The 24,678-nt window shown below is 39.9% G+C and overlaps 1 protein-coding gene across 1 annotated transcript in view; it reads right to left on the reverse strand.

Annotated features, from left to right (window-relative positions):
* The window catches only part of Herc2 (HECT and RLD domain containing E3 ubiquitin protein ligase 2), a 181,134-nt gene that overhangs the window by 149,599 nt on the left and 6,857 nt on the right, over nucleotides 1-24,678 (reverse strand). The window contains 5 exon segments of the mRNA XM_032893506.1: nucleotides 1,867-2,023; nucleotides 3,105-3,205; nucleotides 4,727-4,946; nucleotides 9,555-9,692; nucleotides 14,603-14,717. Coding sequence (XP_032749397.1) covers nucleotides 1,867-2,023; nucleotides 3,105-3,205; nucleotides 4,727-4,946; nucleotides 9,555-9,692; nucleotides 14,603-14,717 — 731 coding nt within the window.

Here is a 24,678-nt window from a genome sequence, read left to right on the forward strand (position 1 = left end):
GTGGGTAGACATGTGTTTACCCATTTTTTTCCAATTTGAACAAAATACAGTCAATTTTCCCATAAAAGTTAGAGAATTCTAACGTCATCAGAAGATCCAAAGGCACATCTATGCATATTTATATTTCAAATAAAATAAATTTTTGAACTGTTAGAAAATTCAGAAGGAGAGATTTTATACCTTACACTGAAATTTTTTAATTAAATCTGAGGCTATTTTCAGGGCTTTAGCTTTAAATTTTCTATGGCAAAGAAACTCCCAGGAGACTCATCCTTGTTGATTATGGGAATAAAGAGAATGACATGCCAAGAAAACTCAAGAGCACCCTAATTTTGCTTCTGTGTCATTGTACAAAATTTTGTATTTTCTTTAACTTATCAAAAAGGAACTACAGATTCCTATTCAAGCCAGGAGCAGAAACATACTCCAAAGTCTCACTTATCAGAGCTGAGGATCACTTGCATTCAGGAGTTCTGGACTACAGTGTGCATGCCAATTGGGTGTCCACATTAAGGTCCACCTCCTAGGAGCAGGGGACCACCATGTTGTCTAGGACTATCAAGTTGTACAAGGAGGGGTACAGTTGCCCAGCCCAAGTCAGATGGGACAAGCCAAACTCCCATTCTGATCACAGTCATATACAAAACTAAAAAAGTGTAGCTAGCTAGATGCTACAGTTTGGATCATAAATGCCTGCCAAACACCCATGTATTAGCTGGCTAGTCCCAAATCTATGGCACTACAGAGAAGATAGAGCAGAGTCCAAAAGTTAATCATTGCTGGTACACTCTTGAAGGAAATATTCTAACTCTGGTATCTCCTCTTTCTTTGCTTATTTGGCAACCATGGACTGAATAGGCTCTTCCATGGTGAACTGTGTTGACACAGGTCCAAGGCAACCAGGCCTAGTAAACATAGACTGGAGTCTACAACAGTCAGCAAGAGCTCCCCTCCTTGCAGCCGGTCGTCCACAGTCTTTGATACAGCACTAGTAAACTAACAAACAGGGTCATAGGCTTTGGGTTGTTTTCTTTTTTCTGTAGAGAGAAGGATCAAACATAGTTGTCCATACTCAACAACTACTACTACTGAGCTACACCCCCACCCTTAGTCAGAACATTTTGTTTGGGTAGCCATGTACTCATATTATCTACCAAGACTTCAGGGTAAGCACCATCCATCCCTCAGAACAATGGTTCGTCTTTATCACCAAGAGGCTCACAAGAAGTGCTCAGTTAGGAAGGATGGATGGATGGATGGATGGATGGATGGATGGATGGATGGATGGATGGATGGTCAAATACCTCTAAAAAACAATAAATAACAAAAACAGGGGTTGGGGATTTAGCTCAGTGGTAGAGCGCTTGCCTAGCAAGCGGAAGGCCCTGGGTTCGGTCCTCAGCTCTGAAAAAAAAAAAAAAATAACAAAAACAGTTGATATTTTCTATCACACTCAATATGATAAGCTTCTTGGGTCAAGTCACAATAATCATGAATTAGATCATCTAAAAAGCTGAGAACAGACCAGAGAACTGGCTCAGTGGGTAAAGGCACTTGCTGCCAAGACTGACTTACCTGAGTTCAATGCCTAGGCCACACATGGTAGAAGAAGCCTTACTTCTACACATTCACTGTGACGCATACACCTATACACTCTTTTACACACACAGACACGCACTCGCAAATACCTCACACACAAAATAAGTAACTGTACAAAAACAAATTTAATGTGCTGAAAATATGCTGAAAACACAGCAGCAAAACCTAGAGATCAAGTTCCCTAAGTTGCAGTGATACGAGAAGATGGGAATGAGGCTCAAGCATACAGAGCTAATCCACAGAAATGCAAGTAAAGTACAAACTCACCCAGTCACGACGGACCTGAGGAATCTTGTTGCTCTCTCTACCACCTCCAACCACACAGAGGATACTGTGCTCTCATCAAAGAGGGAGGCTTCAGGAAGAGCTCGAAGGGCATCCAGGGACTCCTGCAAGAGCTCACTGCAGAGATCCGCATCCTCACCTGAGCAACACAGTGAGTCAGAGGAGGCTGCCCACCCTTAGGGACTGCTGACAAATGAACTCCCAGTGACTTCCACTGAGGCTCTAAACCCTCAGGTGCAAACATACACATGCGATTCTTCATTCAACAGGCCAACCTCTAACAGACCTGCTGAAATTCCATTCCACCTGTGATGTTTCTCACACAAACAAAAAAGATGGAGCATCTCTTAAATGAAATGTTGGGTGTCTCAGAAGTGACTCACTCTGTCTGTCTCTCCCTCCGTCCCTCTCTCTCTCTCTCTCTCTCTCTCTCTCTCTCTCTCTCTCTCTCTCTCTCTCTGTGTGTGTGTGTGTGTGTGTGTGTGTGTGTGTGTGTGTCACGTTGAGAAGGGAACTCAAGACTAATTTCAGTTCTGTATCATGTATATCTTACACAGAGAACTTGGAGGAAATCTTATGCAGTATCTTTAGCATGACTGCACTATAGCAGCAACATATCACATGAAACCGAGGAGAGATTTCCACTTGAAAAATCAAGGATCAAAAGACTTTGGAACTTGGTTCTGCCAAGGTTGGACCCCCAGTGCAAGGGAATATGGGGGGGGGGGGGAAGTAAGGGGATGGATGGGGGAATAACCATATGGACAAGGGGGAGGAGATGAGAGGGCTTATGGACAGGAAACCAGGAAAGAGAATAACATTTGAAATATAAATAAAAAATATATCTAATAAAAATAAAATATTAAAAAAAAAGACTTCGGAGCATTATCAGACTGCATATTTTCAGATTATGGGTGCTCAACTGATAACTTCTTACTAAAGTTTTCATTCCATGGTGAAGGAGGTGAGATGGCATTGTAATAAATGAACACTGTCTTAAAACAAAGACCTGAAAATTCAGAGAGACCCTGTAGCCTCTTCTCTTAAAAAAGAAAGAACTTACGGTAAAGAAAACAGACATTTATACCCCTGAGACGGTCTCAGGGACTTGGGAGTCTAGCTGGTAGGTGGCCAACGAGGAACTTGCTGTGGCAGAATTGCTCAGGGAACCCAAAACATCTGCTCAATGAAGGAAACAGAATGGCACGCTACACACATACCTGAACGCCAGGCCCTCCGTAAGAAAGCGAAGGCGAACGAGAGTGCTGCTCGGGATCCGACTCTGGCAAGTCCTTCTACCCCTCTGCCTGGGGGACGGGCACTGCAAATAAACACATGGGCTTAACAACTACTCGGGCAGAGGAACATGAACATGTAAAACAGATTAAGGCCAGGGAGTGACCTATGGTCTTCTTTAGCTATCAGGATCCTTTGTGGGTTTCAGTGTCAAGTTTTTATACTTTAGATAAAATATCCTTAGTAAAGGAAAAGTTTCTCTGTGAGGACATGAATACTGCAGGGGAGGCTCTGTGCGCTCATCTGTGAGAGCCTGAATAGTGTAGAGGACGCTGTGTGAACATCTATGAGTGGCTAGTAAGGGAGAAGAGCTATTTGCTGCTTCCAGGGGAAGAACTGGATGCCAGGAACACAGGAATATATTTCTGAATAAGAAATGTCAGTATTAGAAAATAGAGCCGTTTAAATCTGATCAGAAGAATTCAGAAGACTATTACCAACATTTTCCCTTGAGGAAAATAGTTCCTGTGAAACCATGAATCTCAGCTCTCCTCAAGATAGTCAGAATCTCTTGGTCCCAAGAAAGAACCTAGAACCCTAAGCCAGTATAAAAACCATTCTAAAAATAATAACCTGGTTTTTTTCTTACTATTGTTTCATTTGTGTGTGTGTGTGTATGTGTGTGTGTGTGTGTGTGTGTGTGTGTGTGTGTGTATGTGCGCGCGTGCACATGCACACACATAAATACAACCTACTATAAGTTTTAATTTTCCTTCAACCAATGAAAACTATTCTAATTAAGTCACTAATCCTTAAGTCAACAGAGCATTCAAGACAATTCTGTATCTTAAGTTGATATGACCAACACACAAGTGTACTTAAGGTCTCTTAGTATTAACTACTCATATATGCTGATATATTTTTTTCTCCATCTTTATTAGATTGGCTATTTCTATTTACATTTCGATTGTCATTCCCTTTCCCGGTTTCCAGGCCAACATCCTCCTAACCCCTCCCCCTCCCCTTCTATATGGGTGTTCCCCTCCCCATCCTCCCCCCATTGCCACCCTCCCCCCAACAATCATGTTCACTGGGGGTTCAGTCTTGGCAGGACCAAGGGCTTCCCCTTCAACTGGTGCTCTTACTAGGATATTCATTGCTACCTATGAGGTTGGATCCCAGGGTCAGTCCATGTATAGTCTTTGGGTAGTGGCTTAGTCCCTGGAAGCTCTGGTTGCTTGGCATTGTTGTTCATATGGGGTCTCAAGCCCCTTCAAGTTCTTTCAGTCCTTTCTCTGATTCCTTCAACGGGGTCCCATTCTCAGTTCACTGGTTTAATGATGGCATTTGCCTATGTATTTGCCACATTCTGGCTGTGTCTCTCAGGAGATCTACATCCGGTTCCTGTCAGCCTGCACTTCTTTGCTTCATCCATCTTATCTAGTTTGGTGGCTCTACATGTATGGGCCACATGTGGGGCAGGCTCTTATCCACAAATTAAAAACCATATGTCTAAAGGCATCTTCAGTAATAGAGAAACTGTCTTTAAAACAGGAGCCAGAACTTACATGGAGATGACAAAAGGTTCTTCCATTTTTATTCTTACCTTTTCTTCTCGGTGGGAGGCACGGAAATGCTGCTGCTTTTCCACTTAACTTTGACATTCTCCTGGAAAACAGTTCTGTTCAAGGCAATGAAATAGCGCTCAAGGATCACCAGCCTCTGCTTCAACCTCAATGCTGAGAGTGTAGTGGTAGCTGACTGGACAGCCAGGGCTTGCTGTTCTTTCACCAGCACAGAAAGACACTCCTTCAGTTCATTCACATCTGAAACACAAGGTAAGAAAACATTCTAACTTGTCAGTATCTTGGGCATGGTTGTCAATAATACTAAGAAGCTCGACAATGACAATAGGAAACACCTAAGCATACCATACTACCCAAAGCATTAAACACTGTGCACATATGGGCGGGTAGCACTACACTACCAGGCAAATTCAGGCAGACAGGTTAAAGAGCCTGACTAAATTCAAACAGAGGGAGTATATAGCACATAACATGGATGGCTTTTGGGCTCCATTATACACTGATCCTCTATAATCACCATGACCAAATTGCTAATACAAAACTGAAGGTCACAGAACACTTGCTTAACAATGCACAAGGCCCTGGGCTCAAGGCTTAGCCCAAACAAATAAACAAATCCTCAAAACTATAAAGGCCAACTTCTCAATAGTCCATTTTCTACAGAAAACCTCTAACCACCTTGCTATGTAACTAAGGTCAAAAGGCACAGGGTGTGTGTGTGTGTGTGTGTGTGTGTGTGTGTGTGTGTGTGTGTGTGTGTCTGTGTCTGTGTCTGTGTGTGTGTGTGTGCGTCTGTGTGTCTGTGTGTGTGTGTCTCTGTACTTACATGCAATGCTTCCATACATGTGTGCATATACTCCTGTGCATGTGTGTGGAGGCCAGGACAACCTTGGGTGTCATTCTTCATGTGCTATCAACCTGTTTTTTTTGGGACAGGGTTTCTCACAGGCCTGGATCATGCCAATTACAGTAGGCTAGCTTAGCAGCAAGCCTCAGAGATTTGCCTGTCTCTTCCTCCTCAGTGCTAGGATTTATAAGTGGGAGCCACTACACCTTACTTGTTTTACATGTATGCTGTAGATAGGTCTCCCCAAACCCAAAAGTAGTATTTCAATACATTTAGTATGAATAACTAATGAATAAAGTACATTATGGAACTATTTTATTAGAGGACAAAAGTCAGGTTGTATGATAAATGCTTAAGCTGTTCTCTCTAGTGGATATTTGAATTTTTCCACAAGAGTTTTTTGGTTGTTGTTTGGGGGTTCGGTTTTTGTTTTTTTTTTTAAAGTAGCTATAAGACAAAATAACTTAAAAAATCCTGGTCTATCAACTAAGTTACCTGACACTGCAACATATTACAGCTGTAAATTAAATTACCTGTCACCAATCCCCAGGCTAGCATTACTCCTGCCTTTACTAAAACAGTCCCCAGCCTCCAAGACTCAGACCATGACAATCACAAAGCTCTATCCAACCTCCCTTGATGGAAGATCTCAGCTGTCTGGCTGCCCATCAACTTGAGCATGCTTTCCATAGAAAGTAGTTCTTAAACCCATCAACTTGAGCATGCTTTCCATAGAAAGTAATTCTTAAACCCATCAACTTGAGCATGCTTTCCATAGAAAGTAGAGTTCTTAAAAAGCACTGGAGAGTACATCTCACCGCTTCCCAGGACTCAACTTCATTCCTGGCCAACAGGCAGTGCAGATGGAATGCCAGGCCTGCATACCGGCAACCTAAAACTGAAATGCCTAAGAGCTGACAGCCATAGAAAAAACAAGATGAGTAACACTCTGGAGTCTATACTGGTATCCAGGTGGAAAATCAGAATTTCTACACAGTAGGAATACATGGTCATTTCTGCTTTTGGGGTGGAGGGTGTTTAGACCTCCAACTGACTTCCTTAGTGGCTAAACTTATAGCACTATCACCAGTGTATAAGGGTTCCTTTATTGCCACATCCTCATCAGCATTTGTCATTTGTCTTCTTAATAATATGCATTCTGTCTGGGGGTGAGATGGAATCTCGATGTTTTAATATATTTATTTCTCTTCTGCCAGTGTGAAAAAATATCCTAAAAGTTCATGTATCTAATTAGTGAGTTTTAAAAACACATGAAGCCTAAAGAACTGAAAGTCTACACTAACACTAAAGGCTTCAATACTCCTAGTACAGAAAAGAAGATAATCAGTCATTCTTCCATTTGTTTCCCTCTCACCACAACAGAGACACTAGAAAACAAAGGGGACAGAACAAGACCCAATCAAGGGAGTGTAGGGGAAGACTCAGCATGTGCCAAACAAGCAGTGCTTCATGCTAACTCCTTTCAGCAAGCTTATCTTCAACCCACAATGCATGGAACAGAACCTGTGATGATTATAAGCAGTCTATAATTCTACATACAATATGGAAGCACTGCATACCCTAAATGCCGCCACTGTATGAGGAGGCCATACACGTCACTGCAGTCTCGCCTCATGCACTGGGCAGAAAGCAGGTGTCTAAGACAAAATGATCTAAAACCATTCCACCATTCTCCATGTTCTTGTTTGTGTTACCTCATTACCTACTTCCTTCAAACTAGAAAGCAACCTGGGATGGTACAGAGTGACAATACATGGAGTGATAATCCAGTCTTATGTATTAGTGAGATTCCTTGCTCAATAAGGTACAGAACAAGGAGTAGAATTTCATGTCCATCAACAGATACACAGATAATCAAAATGTGGTGTGTAGACACAACAGGAGCCATATTTATTTGTAAAGAAAAATGAAATAATGAAATTTGAAGGAAAATGGATAGATCTGCAAAGTATAATATTGAGTGAGGTGACACAGCTCAGACAAAAATTCTATGTTCTCCATCATAAGGGCCAGAAACTATAATGCATACATGTATGCATATAAACAGGTATAGGTGTGGGTAAAGACTCCAAAATGTAAAGGAGACCACAAAGGAAGGCAAAAAGAGGTGACAAGGGAGGACAAGTAAAAGAACACATGGGACATGAAAGATGATAAAGAGATGGACTCTTCCAAGGAGAAGCTGAGGAGAAGCAGATGAATACAACATACTTCATTTGAAATGTCATGATATCTAAGACCTTATATGCTACTTTTAAATGGCTGAAGTAATAACAGCAAAGAACTCTTGAACCATATCAACTAACTTGACTCCATTAAGATTCATGCAATAAGGCTTGGGTTGTAACTTAGTGAAGGGCTACCTAACATGTACAGCCTGACTTCCAGCCTCAGATCTGTAAAGCACAATGAAATCCTATTGAAGATTCACAGAGCAAGACAGGCAGTGGTGGTGCATGCCTTTAATACCAGCACTTGGAAGTTCCAGGCCAGCCAGGTCTACACAGAGAAACCTCTTGTCTCAGGAGAAAAAGAAAATCCACAGAGAAGTAAAATATATAGTGTTCTTGGCAAGTACATAGGAAACAACCAACAGGGCACATCAAATCTGACAGGAATTAAATTATACAAAATGCTTTATTAGCCAAAAAATTAAATTACCTTATAAAAGATCCTGAGATCAAGCCCCAATACACATGAAAAAAATGCATCAGATATTTTAAAAATTTAAATTAAATGTAATTTGGAAGACCAAAGAAGAAAAGTGTAAATTTTACTTGCTTGGATAAAAAGAAGAGATGAATTTAGAAATATTAAAAAAAATACACATAACTAAAAAAATAAAAAATACATTTTCATAAACAAAGACTTGAATAAATATTTCTCAAAGAACATTTACAGATCAGTAGGCATATTGAAAAAATGTTCAACATCATTAAATATAAACACAAATCAAAACAGTAACACTCCATTTCACACTGATTGGGTGGATATTATCAAAAGGAAAATAACAAGTGCTACCAAGGACCTGGAGAAACTGACACCTTTGTGTACTACTCAAAGAATGAAAAGCAGTGTGGCCTCTGGAAAACACTGTCCCACTGCTTTAAAATGTCCGTCCCATTACTAACACAGCTCGTTAATGGTTCCTTGAGAAAACATATAGAACTAAAAGCAGTGACCTCACACAGAGCCCGGACTTCCATGTTCATGGAAGCAGCTACATCTACTCAGGGCACAGTGACAGTGAATCAGAGCTTGAGGCCAAGAGTGGTCCTCACTAGGAGGGACTGCTTTCTGATAGAACACAGAGGTTTGCTGGTAATAATGTTTATTGTTTTTCACACCTAGAAAGGCTCCTTTTGTAGTTTCTCTATAGAGAATGTTTTTTCTGGTTTCATTTGTTCATTTACTTTTATATTTATATAAAAGTGGTTTCTGACTCTGATAAGTACTTGAAAACTCGTATAAGATGAGCTTCCTAGAGTATACCTATTTAAAATAAGTTACTGTTATGAAAAAAACAAGAGAGAAGTAAACCAAGGGTGCACCAACTAGTGCACAAATAATCAAAATATGCACACAAAACAGTGAGATATTATTTAATATTTAAAAGGCCACAGCATGGATGAACTTAAAAGTATGCTAATGGAAATAAGCTAGATAAAATGAATAAATACTATCTGAATCTAGTTCTATGTGGTGTTTTTGAAAAGTGAAGTGCAGACTTCAAAGCTGACTGTAGCTACCTGGGGAGCTGTGGCGGTAGTGTTCAACACATATGGGTGGTAGTAATTTTGTGCCATAGTATGAACTTATATAACATATATATAGTGTGTGTGTGTGTGTATGTATAGTACAAGTTATAATGGTTATATTTTATATCAGCCAAATTTTACTGTAATACAAACAGATTTTAATTTTAGAAACTTCCATTAACAAACAAAAATTTGATCCACTGCTGTCAGAAAGTATAATACCTGGCTGCTTGCCCCACACCCAACTCTCCAGGATTGATTTGGCTCTATACACAGGTGCAGGTGTCTCTTCTTCCTCCTTCTTCTCTTTGTCATTAAGATCTTCCTTCTTGGTTCCACTCTGAGCATCAACACCATCATCTGGAGAGTTAAAAATGTTCAAGTCCATAACTGTTTTTCAAAATGCAACCAATGGTCAAGCTGGGCATGGCGGTCACACCTGTCATATACACCACATGAGTTTAAAACTGTCTTAGGTCACACGGTAAGTTCCAGGCCAGCCTGAGCTAGAAAGCTAGAGAGTAAGGTCCTGTCTCAAAATAAAGACAGGAGAAAGAAAAGGAAAGAGGGGAGAGAGCACATCTTAGGGGGAAGGAAAAAGGGGAAGCACATCTTATCAATCTCTACAAATGCTCTTTTCAAACATGCAAGAGCTACAGTACATGTCAGTTAATGTTTTATGTTTTTAAAAACACATGAGTTAAAACTACAAAAGGAGAGATGACTCAGCAGTTGGGAGCACTGACTGCTCTTCCAGAGGTCCTGAGTGAATTCCTGGCAGCCATATGGTGGCTCACAAACACCTGTAAGTGTGTCTAAGGGCAGTTACAGTGTACTCATATACATTAAATAAATAATAATAAAAATTACAAAAGATCAACATAGTGTATTTAGTAATTCATGAATACAATATAAGGAATTTTTAATTCTTTAACACATGAAGGGTTTTTTTTAAACATTTTATCAATGTTCTACTAGTTTTCAGAACTAAGAAAGTTTGTCTTTAATGTTTATCTATTTCTACTTTACAAGAAGTGCTTTAATTCAATGATTCAAAATTGCTGATTCACCAAAGGGAGAATTAGGGAGACAACAGTAAATCATTTTAAACTGTACAACGTTCTCCTCTACTGCCAGCTGAGAACCACTGCTATACGAGATCACTATCACTGAAATGGCAAATGGCTCAGTAAAGTGTGATGATCTGAGTTCAATCCCCAGAGTCCAGAGACAGTTGTCCTCTGATTTCAACATACATGCCATGGTGTGCGCATACACACACACACACACACACACACACACACACACACACACACACACACACACACACACACACATATTATCACTGAACTATAATTCAGGAGCACTGAGACATAAAAGAAAAAAAAACAACTTTCAGGCCACTGTGAAGTCTTGACAGTAATAAATGCCTTGAAAACCCTTACATAGTTGTGAAGAGAAAATGGGAAAACTCTGAAGTGTCAACAAGTCCAGTCATAAAAGGATATAACTAAAATAATCATATAAATACATGTATATACACATACATATATACATGTATTACATCTTATAGTGTGTGTATGTATGTGTGTTATGCGCACAGATCTGCACGTCTGTGTTTCACACCAACTAATTCTCTAATTCTCTGTTAACACCAACTCTATGTCCAGCAATTTAATTCAATTCTTGTAGGAACTAACTGGAGTTAGAACAGAACACACACACTTCAGATGCCAATTCCAAGCAGTAGGCTCTGGGTAACACACAACTTCTGATGGCCTGATTACAAGTAGTAGTTTCCCACGACCCTCTCCTGCCTGATAGATATGACTTGGCCATATTGCTGTCATCATAAATCATTACCACCATGGCTACCAAGAGCAGCCTTATTATGTTGTTCCTGCTTCATTTACCAACAAACCATAGTACACAAAACCATTAGAATGGTGCATGGAATTTATAACTAGACCTTGGCTGCCAGGCACATTTGACTCTTTGATTGGATCTTAAGAAAAACATGTACTTTCTAGCCACAGTGAAGTCACTTATTATTTTCTATAATAAATACATCCCTCTTTTTGACCCAAACTGTGGGATCCATCTGGTCTTGCTGCCACCAAGTCCACAGTTCCATAAGTCCCAATAAACTGTGCTCTCTACAATTCTACTCTGTCTGCCTCCCTTTCAGTGTTTTCATGGTCCCTTGCTCACAGTCTGTCCTCAGATATTAGCATAGGACTTTTCTGGAACAAACCCCAAATGGCACAAAGGAAGAACTAAATAAACAAAAGAGCCTCACATTCTATTTATATAACAGTAAAAGCACATGAAACACTCTACCAATGTCTCATGCACAGATCACTGGATGAAGTAGACTCTAAGAGGATAAAAAGAGCAACATTGGGAGTTTGGACAATGATAAAACTATCCAGGTTAAGATGGGAAGTACAGAAATCCACACATGTTAAAGTTTATTGTACGAGTGCTCATATTACTTACTTTCACTTCCTCAGGCTGGAAATTTTTTGACAGTTAACAAAAACATCTCCAAACAAACCTGGGGCTTTACTCTCAGGAGCACAAATCAGAACACCACAGCAAGAACAAGATAAGCCCCTAGAGAGCATGATGAACACTGTAATAATTAGCGACACCAGCTCACAGGAAAGAAACTCCCTTTAATGTATATACTGTCTAAGTTAGGGTTTTAATGCTGTGAACAGACATCATGATCAAGGCAAGTCTTATAAAGGACAACATTTAATTGGGGCTGGCTTACAGCTTCAGAGGTTTAGTCCATATCATCAAGGCAGGAGCATGGCAATATCCAGGTAGGCAGGGTGCAAGAGGAGCTGAGAGTTCTACATCTTCATCTGAAGGTTGCTAGTGGAAGACTGGCTTCCAGGCAGCTAGGATGAGGGTCTTAAAGCCCACGCTTACAGTGAAACAGCTACTCCAACAAGGCCATACCAACTCCAACAGGGCCACACCTCCTAATAATGCCACCCCTTGGGCCAAGCATATACAAACCATCACACCTCTCTTTTTAATGACTGCAGGAATCAATAGATACACTTGACCCAAAACACAAAATATCCAAACGTAACAGTAAATTTTAAAATGCTGGAAAGATGGTAGAGCGCTTGCCTAGCAAGCGCAAGGCCCTGGGTTCGGTCCCCAGCGCCGAAAAAAAGAAAAAAAAAAATGCTGGAAAGAACATAGAGGTGTAACTCAGTAGTAGAGCACATTACTAAGCATATTCTGTCCCTTGTACACTTGCACGTGCGCGTACACGTACACACACACACACACACACACACATACACACACACACACACACACACACACACACACACACACACACACACACACACACACTACAGAGAAGAAAAAGGCCAGGAGCTAACATTCCTAAGGCCCCAGGAAACCTGAGGGTTAGCTGTAAACAGAAGTCCAGGTTGCTTTTCACCTCATCTGAGGACCAGCTAGCAATAGGACTTTAAGATGATGAGGACATTTGTACAAACTACCCCAGGTCATCTTTGTTCAAGTTCTAAGCTGAAGACCTAGAGAGCTGCAAATGACTAAGTGGAGAAGGGCCCAGGAAGAGTAAATTGACTAATTTCAGAGAAAACAAAATAATAGTCCAGCCAGATACTGTAACCTAAACTCAAAATACTGTACTTTTAACATGTTCTGTACATCAATCCAACTTTTGCATATCATAAAGACTAAAGGGCTTTATTATTTAAAACAAGTTTTATAGGCTGAGTATAGCACAGCAAAGTGTCTAACATAACCCGGAGTGTTTGCCTAGCATGCTCAAAACCCTAGGTTTGATACAAACAACAGATGTTGTTTTGTATTTGTTCCTGTCAGCTTTAGGGCCAGCTAACCTGGAGCACACAGAGCAGCAGAAACAAGACTCTGCCTCGAAAAGCAAGGTGAAAGAAAAGAATTGACTCCAGTAGTTAGTGTCTGACCTCCACATGCACACTTGCTTTCAAACATAAACACACATACACAACCCTCCCCCACAAACACACTAACACACACTAATAAATGGTAACTTTTAATTAATAAACTCAAGGTAACGATATGCAGGAAACATCTAAGGAAGCCAGGTGAGACACAGCCATGGATTGACACAAGTGATGGATGAACAAGTTGACCAAGCAGTGAGAGGATGAGATTGCATACACTCACTGTACATATCTTTCGATTACTCCGTGTGTGTAGATGGAAATTTCCACATTAATACAAAAAACAGAGCTCATTCCACTAGATGATGTAACCAAAAACATAAGCTAATAATACTTTTCCTCAAGTACTTTCCAATCAACAGTATACTAATTAACTACACAAGAGAAAAACTATATATTCTAAAAGTAAGCTGGGTGGTGTTTGGTGCACATCTTTATTCCCAGCACTCAGGATACAGAGGCAGGCCAGCCTGATCTACAGAGCAAGTTCCAGGACATCCAGAGAAAAAGGAAGAAAAAAAAATACATTCTAAAAAAAATGATTTTTTGATACTGGAATGACACTGAGCAAACTGCAGTGGGCGGTAACTGAGGCGTTCCAGATACAGCACAGCTGAGTACGGGCTGGCATGCATCTTTCCCTCTTAGGTCTTGATGCGGATTTCAAGCACCAGGCATTGTCACAACAACGGAGTTGTGTTGAATCTATCACTACAGATCTATACAGGACCACTATGCACTGATAAAGGTTTACAGATAAACAATTTTCATCCACTCTCTCAATAATCTGTATTTATTGTTAGTTATGGGAAGATCTGTTTCAAAGTTTAAAGGAAAAGCTATTCATTCATAACTTCATTAAGGCTATACTCTAACACAAACAAAAAATCTGGACAGTTTAAAATATTAACTAACATTATAGACAAAAACCACCAAAGGAAAAGAAACATCCAAAGACCAAGCTCAAGTGCTCCTGTTTCCTAGCATATTGCAAAGTTTCTGTAAAAGGCAATTTATATACACAAATAAATAAAGGTTATGTTTAAAGAGGAAGAAGGAGATAGCTCAGCATACAAAGGTACTTATCATTAAACCACACAACAGAGAGAACTAGCTTTCATATATTTGTACTCTGACATGTACACCACACCACAGCACCTACACACACACACACACACACACACACACACACACACACACACACACACAATTTTAATTTTTTTTTTCTTTAACATGCGATTATAACAGTATTTACAAAATAAAAAGACAGGCATTAAAAGTTCTTACCTTTTCTAGAAGGGAGTTCTCTATTTTGTGTTAATTCTGTTCCAGTGTACACAATTTCCCCATCTTTAACCATTTCATTCCACAGACCACAGAGTCCATCTCTTGTGAATGCAAGCTGGCAGACAGAAAAAAATATAAACTTAGAGAAATCAGTATAAGTCTTTTTTTATTCAGAGATTTTATATTTTTGACAATTTCACATGTGTACTCTATTTACATCATTTCCATCCTTCTGCCTTCCAACTCCTGTTCCCACCATTCTCTCTCAAAGTCATGACCTCCTCTTCTGTACCTATTATTATTACATACATACATACATACATACATACATACATACATACATACATACTAAACACATCTACATACACATATAAAATATACACAACTTAGTGTGTCTACCTAGTGTTGTTCATATGTGTTTAGGGCTGACCTTCAGAGTGAGTAACCCAGGGGGTTCATCACTGAAGAAAGTTGATTTTCCCAGCAGCTAGATTGCCTACAGCTCCTGATCTGGGGTGAGAGCTTGTGAAATTTCCCCATCCACACTGGCATGTCAACTGATGCTGACATTGTATACAGTCTTGTTTAGGTAACCACAGTATTGTGTTTCCATGGGTACAGCACTCCTGTCATGTCTAGAATATACTAACTCACAGTAGGCATCCTTGTTCTCTTTCCACCCCTTCATCTATGATGTTCCTTGTGCCTTAGGTGAGGGGGTTGTATTATATAGATTGGGGCTAGGCACCTCACATTTACTCCAACGACCAGCTATGAATCTCCATAACAGCCTTTGTGCTACCAAAAGAAACTTTAAATGAGGAGTGAGAATTACACACATGACTTATATATATCTTATATTCACGATATGTAAATATATCTGTAGATACATGATTAGAATACAGTTAGAAATTGTATCAATTTAGGAAAATGGTAGAGCAGATTCCTGTCTAGGGTCTATGACTTCTCCAGCCACAAGTTGACAAGCAGCCACAAGTAGGTGTAGTATCAGGCATGAATGTAAGCTGGCAGTAAGAAAATTAAGAGAGCTGGTGGTTATCTCGAAAATAAAAGTGCATCTATTATACCACTGGGGATATCTTACTGGGCCAGTGATAGCTGTGGTTTGCAGGCTTCATGGCTGGGTAGCACTGATTACTTTTTCCCTTGGAAGCTTACATAGCATCTTCTGATACTATGAGCGCCAACCCTCATATAGGAGGCCTTCCAGGTAGTTCTAGCTCAATTTCTCCAAGTCCTGTGTCCAAAACGTATAGTGTTTCAGTGACAGAGTCTTCGTTGTTGTTTTGGTTTATGTAGGACAGTTTCTCTGTGTACCCTGGCTGTTCTGGAACTCACTCTGTAGACTAGGCTAGACTTGAACTCAGATTTGCCTACCTCTACCTTTTGAGTGCTGGAATTCAAGGTGTGGTCCACCACCTACTAGCAACAACAGAGGGGGAAAAAAATCTTGATTTACCTGCCTTATATTATTCAATTCCTCAGTAATAAATCAATGAACTATTTACTTTATTTAAAAATAAGTAACATGTAAAAAAGATCATACAACAAAAGCAGTGAAGTCAAAAAGGACATTGTGTAACAGTGTGCACACTGTGCTGATTTATTAATGAATCATTTCTCTGGTTATTACTAAGTATCCTAGGCCAGTCTCCAACTCCAATCTTCCAGCCTCAGCCTTCCTTGTGGTAGGATTATAACAATGTGTCACCATTAAAGGTCTTATACAAATTTATGAGTTTCCTAATATTTTCACATATCATTTAAGATATTTTGATTACATCTATTCAATTATGCACACTCATCTCCACAGATATACCTATCCCTGATCTAGTCCTTAAGAGCCCCCCCCCACTTTTATTTTAAAAAGAATCATTTTACATACTACAGAAAACAAATTTTGCCTTTCTGAATCTGGCTTATTTTGCTCATAAACATCATTTCCTCTCATTTTCTCAAAAATGACCTGAACCTGTTTTTAATAGTTAAGAAACAGTCGTGTGTGTGAGTGTGTGAGTGTGTGTGTGTGTGTGTGTGTGTGTGTCAGAGAGACAGACAGAGAGGCTCGAGGGCAGGGAGGGAGGGAGGGAAGGAGGGAGGGATATGGGAGAGGGTGGGGGTGTATTTATATATACACCACGTTGTCTTTACTTATTCCCCCACTGAGAGACACCAAAGCTGATGTCAAGCCTTGGCAGTTATGACTAGAAAACAGTAAGCATGGGTACTATAGTGAGCATCTACCATATGCAGCCTTTGATTTCTCTGAGTACATTCCCAGTCAACAATATATAAGGGTTCCTTTTTCCTACAATTCCTATCACCATGTTTTTGTCTTGATAACAGTTATCTTGTATCTACCTTATATGTGCTGGAGTACACAGAGGTAGAAAAAGGCATCTTCTAGATCTGGAGTTCTAGACAACTATGAGCCACTAGGTAGGTCCTGAGAACTGAATCCAGGTCTTCTGCAAGAGCAGTGAGTGCTTTTAACTGCTGAGCCATTGCTCCAGCCCTGAATTCTTCTATACTTTTACTCCAGTTCTTTTTTTTTTTTTTTTTATTATTAACTTGAGTATTTCTTATATACATTTTGAAAGTGTTATTCCCTTACTCCAGTTCTTTATAGTTCTCTCCCAACTAATCTATGCAAGTAAATATTCGTAGCTCACCTTTATAAAATTATTTATGATGATCAACAACAGGATAAGCTCATCCCCAAAATTCTGGTCCTGTGGGTTATACATTCAACTTGTGTTCTCTTCTAACAAACTATATGAGGACATGAAGATGGTGGGTCACACTACTAGCTAAGTGCTTTGATACCAAATGTGTTAAGGTTCCAAGTCCACACTGCTTCTAGATAAGCAAACGAAATCTTATGTTTGGAGCTTACCTGATCAAATGAAAGCCAGCAGAAAAGAGCAGCCTTTTAGCCTTGGGCATCAAGCCATAACCACAAGGAATAGCTTGTCAGTGAGGACTCTGAGACCCAGAACAAGGAACAGCCAGCAGAAGACTGATCTACACTACAGACAGACTCCTGGCCCACCAAAATGTCAATTTAGAAGTGAATTGTTTTAAGTTGTTAAACTCGTGTTTAGTGATTTGCTACACAGTAATAAAAAACTAATCTGGTACGTTGCTCAGTCCCATAGACAAACTGATTTTTCTCAGCCATATGCTAGTACTAGTCACATTACTTAATGAAATAGCTTGAAACCTAACAGAGGGCTCTTGGTAAAGTAGCAACTAGTTGGAGAAGTAGAACCTCCTGAAATTATACTCAGAGTACTCCCACCCTAAGACTTAATGAAGGAATAGGAAGGCCTGGCTCCTTTAAGTGACAGAACAACAGTTAAGACCTATCAATGGAATCTTGAGTCCTCACCACAGTGCAAACGGCTACAGGCAAAGAGGCCAAGGCCTCAAGGTTCAGATGTGCTCTATTACAGAAGTTATACTCAACCTTGAAGCTCAGATCTCAAGGGAACCCATGAGCCTTATAAGCCTCCACATGATTACAATCATAAAGGAGGGAGAAAGAGGAAGGAACTACAAAAGTATAATTATAATGTAAAGAAGTCATAGTCAAGAGTCAATTAACCAAGACAAGGAAAGTATTATGGTCATTTCAGATCAGTGATCAGATCAGATATGAAAACTGTAGAAAGGCAGAGAATAAAAATAAGAATAAGAATTAGTCCAGTTTTAACTGCAGAAATTTATACTAATGCTACAATTTGGGCAAGTGTCCCTCAGAGTTCCTAGTTAAAGGCTTGGTCCTCAGAGAGCTATTATTGGAGAAAGGGACAATGGTGATTATTCTGGCTCAACTTGACACAAGCTGAAGTCATGTGAGAGGAGGGAAATCACAATTGAGAAAATGCCTCCATAAAATTGGGGCATAGGCAGGCATTTCCTTAATTAGTGAGTGATGGGGGAAAGTCCAGCTCATTGTAGGTGATGACATCCCAGGTCCTGGGTTCTGTAAGAAAGCAGGCTGAGCAAGCTATAGGGAGCCAGCCAGTTGGCAGCATTCATCCATGCCCTCTGCATCAGTTCCTACCTTCAGGATCCTGTTGTGATTTAGTTCTTGTATTGACTTCCTTCAATGATAAACAGTCTTGTGGAAGTACAAATCAAAAAACCTTCCCTCCCCACAACTTGCTTTTGGTCATGGTGTTCATTACAGCAAGAGAAACCTTAACTAGGACAGTGATCCTTACTTAACCAAAATAAAGTTTTTCTCCAGGAGTAAATTACTCACCATCAACAGTTCTCTCTACTAATATATCATAAATATAAACCTAGATCTTACACAGTGCTCCAGCATATAATAGAAGACCAAATCTAAGTTATGTATGACAGATTGGAAATGCCAACATCCCAAGAGAGATGGAAGTCCACCATGGTCAGCCCCAAATGCATTCTAGGATTGCCACAAATTGTCTAGTATACTTATCAGTGTTCTGAAATACAGACCAGATCAGAGACACTGGTATTCAAAAGTGATTTTAAAAATTCTGAGCAATAATGGCAGGAAGGGCCTGACAGCAGACAGTGGGAGCAGGAACCTGAACAATCATATTTTCAACCACAAACAGGAAGAAGGAACCAGAAGTGGGATGAAGCCATAAACTCACAAAGCCCACCCCTATTGTAATTCTCCAGCAAGGCTTCGCCTAAAGGTTTCATATTCTCTTCAAACAGTACCACGTGTAAGCCTATGAAGGACGTTTCTCATTCAAACCACCATAATAATTATGCACAATTTCTTCAGAGCTCAAACTTTCCATCCAAAAAGGAAAAGGGGCAGCTCATAAGACTAAGAAGTAAACAACTTACAAGTCTCAGAAAAGTCTTTAAAACTAACAAGATTTATAAGGACGATCCTCAAGATATAGAAGTAGAAAACAGATGCCTAGAGAGGAGACTATCTAATCTACCGAGCCACCTGTAAACCATCCACAGAACAGAGGGTTAGTTTCTATGAATCCCCACTCAGACAGAGGGAGGCTTTTAGTGATACAGCAGCCTTTGACTCATCCGTGGCCTACACCCAACAGTTCACCATGTTAGATTTTGGTAGAAAAATTATTTTGTTCTGTCATCCCTTCCCTATACCATAAAGAAATGATTGTTGGCATCTCCTCAGAAGAGTATGGAACAGAAGCTGTGTATACAGTAAGTAATCTTTTCTTGAAAGGCACAGACTGGACATCTTGAGGAAAATATGAAGGATTGCAGGAACTGATAACCAACAGACATGAAACATGGGCTCAAGCAACACAACTGCAACAGTGAGAACATATACCAACCAAGCATCAGGTAGTCTTAAGAAGAGTACTGCCTCAGTGGTTAAAATAAACTATCTAAGAATAAAGGCTATATGGACCAACCTAACTAAGCATTAAAATAGAACTTTGAAAACTGATCTCAAGTAATTTATATGTGTGCCAAAACAAAACTCATTCTCAATTTTTAATTTTCATACACATATATATTGTACATTAACTATTCCCCCATACTCCCAATCCTTATCTCTTAAAAAACAACAACAAAAACAACAACAATAAGAACAACTAAACTAAAATTAAATCCACTGGCAGGTAGAACAGACATTCAGAAGGATGAGGCAGTTGGATAAAAAATATATGTCATCCTGGGAAACAGAGTGTTTCTCAAAACTAAAAATATAAAACAAAATGCAGCATAAAATATTTATAATGCCCAATATTTAATCACTTTTTAGAAAACATATATCAACCTATAGCTAGAACAACTGAACAATGCAAATGACAGAATCATTCAACAGACTGGAATCAGTGACAGACTAGGCAGATAAAGGCATTAAAGGCTCTATAAAAAAGAATCCAAATGGAGTGATGCAAAATATTGAAGTGAGAACTTCAATTGTACAGTGCTATGCCAGTCTTTGCTCCTATCACCTAAACACACAAGGAGTCCATGCTGATCCCTTCCATGAGCATACTGAGCCACTAGTGTTATCTGGATCTACAGACCTGTGATAGCAAAGAACTTCCTCTCTCTCCTCATTCCTCACTTCCTCACGAGCCCAGGAGAAATCTTCCTGGGTTATTCTCTAACATCCAGGCTGATCTCACATATGTGAGCCAAGCACTCCACCACTGACTGAGCTATATATCTAAAATTCCCAGCCTTTTCTTCCTCCCTTTTCTTCCCTCTCCCCTTACTCCCCACCCAGCTCTGAAAATTTTAAGATAGTGCTGTACTGAGGTGAGGCGCCCAAGCTAATCTCAAGCTCATTCTCTTGCACTGCAAACTTACAACTCTTCTGCTCCAGTTTTCCAAGAAGCTGGGGTTATAGGCCTGTCACACACACTGAAAAGTCAGTCTTAGAGCCTGAGTTTGGTTCCCAACAAGCATTTCAGACAGTGCACAACTGCCTGTAACTCCAGCCTGGGGATCAGTTAAGATCTGAGGGAAACCATACACTCCTGGCATATGCTCACAACACTTATAAAAGAGTTGGCAGAAGGATTGAAGGCCCAGTAGTAGACGGGAACCCCACAGGAAGACCAACACAATCAACAAACCTGGACACCTAGGAACTCTCAGAATGTGCACCACCAACCAAAGAACATACAGTGGCACTAGCTACATATGTAGCAGACAGGCAGGTCAGTCTTCATGGCTGCCCTGTCTGGTCTCAGTGGGAGAGGATGCACCTAATCTGGGAAAGACTTGATGTGCCAGGGTAGGGGATATCTGGGAAATCCCACCATTTCAGGGGAGAAGTGTGAAGGGACTCAAGAACAGAGAGACTTGGAGGGGGAACAGCATTTGGGATGTAAACAAATACATTAATTACCTTAAAAATAAGTAAAAATAAATATTTTAACTAAAAACTAACAAGATTTACAAAGCCCAAATAATTAAAATATCAATAAAAGTCACACCTATCTATGAAGCTATTATAGTAAATCATTATCAACTCTTTCATACTGCATAAAACTGAAAAATTGGGGGGTAGTTAATAGATAGGGATTTTTTAATCAAGCCTCAAAATATTCACAACAAAATGAAAACCAGAAGAACTTGGGAAAGAACCAGTGTATCTTCCTGACTTCCCCACACTCTGCACACCCCTCCACGAAGGAACTCATGCTGTCCTACTATGTGGACCTAGTATCATCCTTGTGCTCCTGGGACCCATGCCCTTGCATCCTCACAAAGGCAAGGCTGCTTTCGGCTACCTTTTCAGTTCATTAATATCCTACCTTGACTTCATTCTGGGCTTGATACTGCTTGGTTGGTTTGGTTTGGTTTTTCAAGACAGAGTTTCTCTGTGTACTCCTGATTGTCCTGGAACCTCTGTCCTCTGTAAACCAAGCTAGGCTCAAATTCAGAGATCCACCTAACTCTGCTTCCCAAGAGCTTTAGATTAAAAGCGTCCTGCCTTGACATTGTTGTTGCTAGCAAATCAATTATATATAGTATCCAACCTTTTATAACTTACTGGTTCACATTATCAGTGGCTGGCTAGCTCTTTCAATTTTTCTAGTACTGCTCACATTACACATCACATGATCTCTGCTTAGCTAATAATCCAGCTCAAATACTGGCACCTTTTGTGCAGGAGCTGTTTTTCATCCTACCCGTAATATTTAACACTTCAATAGAGAACATTTTCAAGAAATATTTACAAAACAGTCAATTTTTCAATGTTTTTCAAAAAATATTTTATCCATGTGTTATGTTACCTTCCTGAGTAAGTGTAAGACTCAAGTTCTGACCATACTAGCCATGAAAAACCACTGTGCTGGTTGGTCAAACCTAGCCATTTCTGAGAAGAGGGAACAAGTGAGAAAATGCCTGTGGGCAAGCCTATTATGCATTTTCTTAATAGTGATTGATGTGCGTGATGCCATCCCTGGGCATGTGGTCCTAGGGTGTACAAGAAAGCAAGATGAGCAAGCCTTGAGAAACAAGCCAGTAAGAATAATTTAGCCATGGTCTCTGCTTCAGTTCCGGACTCCAGACTTCTGGTCTGACTTCCCTGGATGATAAACTACAAATTATAATCGTTTACTCTCCAAGTTGATTTTGGTCATGGTGTTTTATTACAATAGAGACCCTAACTAAGACAGAAATTGGTACAAGGAGTAGGACACTGTTATGTCATGTGTTTTGGAGAGAATTATGGTAGCATTTAGGATCTGGGGCTGGAAAAGCCACTGAACACTCAAAGCTCAATTGGCTGTTCTGTGGAAGCTTGGAAGACTAAAATATTGAAAGCAATGTAGACAATGGAAGCCTGGCTTGAGAAGTTTCAGAATAATCAAGACTCCAGCAGGGCTATTTGTGTAATAAAGTATTAAGAATCTATGAATCTAGTCAGCTAAATTGGCTATGACTAAGAGACTTGAACCACTAAACTGAAACCTTTGCTTTGCTGGCATATTGGATACTGGTTAGTTAGAGCTGAGGAATTAGCAACAATTAAGAAGCCAACATCACTGAGGTATAATCTTCTGGGAAGTGTTTCCTCAAGGTCAGCACACAGAAGCTGTAGTGTAGACAAGAGGTAGCCAAGGTACCTCCCACTGGAAGCTGATCTTGGTAATGTGTAAGAGTCTCCCAGGTGGTACTGGTTTTGAAGTCACGTGGCACTGAAAGAGACCCGGGAGAGACCACTAGAAAAGGTGCAGTTTCAATAGCAGTAAAAAGCCCAGGACTGAAGAAATATAGGAGAGGCTAAAGCTTGGCATTACAGGGCAAGTTACAGTCCCTGAAGAGACCCCCATGAAAGGCTACTGATGAAGGTACAGCCTAGTTACAGTGAATAACTCAGAATTCTGGAGATGCTAGTACCAGGGGACAACCATCGAGGATAGCAGCAGCTGTGGAATGGAGCCAGGCTGAGCCTAAAGGAGGAGCTGTGTGTGCAGTGGACAGCAAAGGCAGAGAAGCATCTGTGCCAGGTTCTCTGGTGCCTAGAAGACCATGAGTTCCAGAAGGCTGACGCTGAGCTTACACTGCTGGACCTCAGGGTTGCTCTGATCAGACTGTTACTGTCCCCTGACTCTTCCCTCTTGGAATAAGAAAGTATGAAACTTATTTTTTATTTTATACAAGTTAAAAAGATAAACTTACAGTTTTAAAAATGAAAGTGGGCTAGAGGATGGCTAAGTGGTTAAGAACACTGGCTGCTCTTCTGGAGGAACTGATTCAACTCCCAGCACCCACAAACAGCTCAAATCCCAGTTCCAGGGGATGTGATGTCTTCATTTGGCCTCCAGAGACCCTAGGCATACACATGGTATACTTACACACACACAGACCCAACACTTATGTACAAAAAATTTTAAATCTAAAAAAAAAAACTTTTTTAAAACGAATGAAAACAGGGTGTAGCAATGCATAATCACTCAAAAACATTTAAAATGAACTAAGGAACAAAGATAAAAGCCAGAAAGGAAAAGTATAATACAAAGAGATCATTAACTGCATATTAAAGACAACATAATTATTACAAAGGGGTGCATAAATATTAAAGTTATAAATTATAAACTGGAAGACAACATAATACTTTAAAATAAGTTATGATATTCAATTGACCACAAAAATATATATACTGCTTTTCTCTCCATTCCTATTCTATTTCTTTACCAAAGCAGGGTTTGGTCTGTTTAAGAGTGAGATTACCAATTATTGGAAGCACACAGTGAGGCACTGTCCTTTGGGTGTGTTCCTTAAACTTGAACAACAAAGTCAAACTTCTATTTGAAGATTTTTTTTTTAAATGACAGCATAGGGAACATCCAAGTTAACAACTGTGCATAATGCTTTGAATCAACCTAATAAAATATCATACACAAAAATAGCAAACCCTTGCTGTCATTATGGGGTTCTATTAACAATAATATTCTACTGTGAGGAAACAATACTTAGACAGGGAAAGAGAATCCCAAAATATCAATTTGCCATTGACCATATTCTCTTATTTAAGCATCTCAGCAACTAGCTGGGTAATCAGTCAAAACCATCAAGAATAGCATTCGTTAAAT

Source organism: Rattus rattus, chromosome 2, assembly GCF_011064425.1.
Source record: "Rattus rattus isolate New Zealand chromosome 2, Rrattus_CSIRO_v1, whole genome shotgun sequence".
NCBI lineage: Eukaryota > Metazoa > Chordata > Mammalia > Rodentia > Muridae > Rattus > Rattus rattus.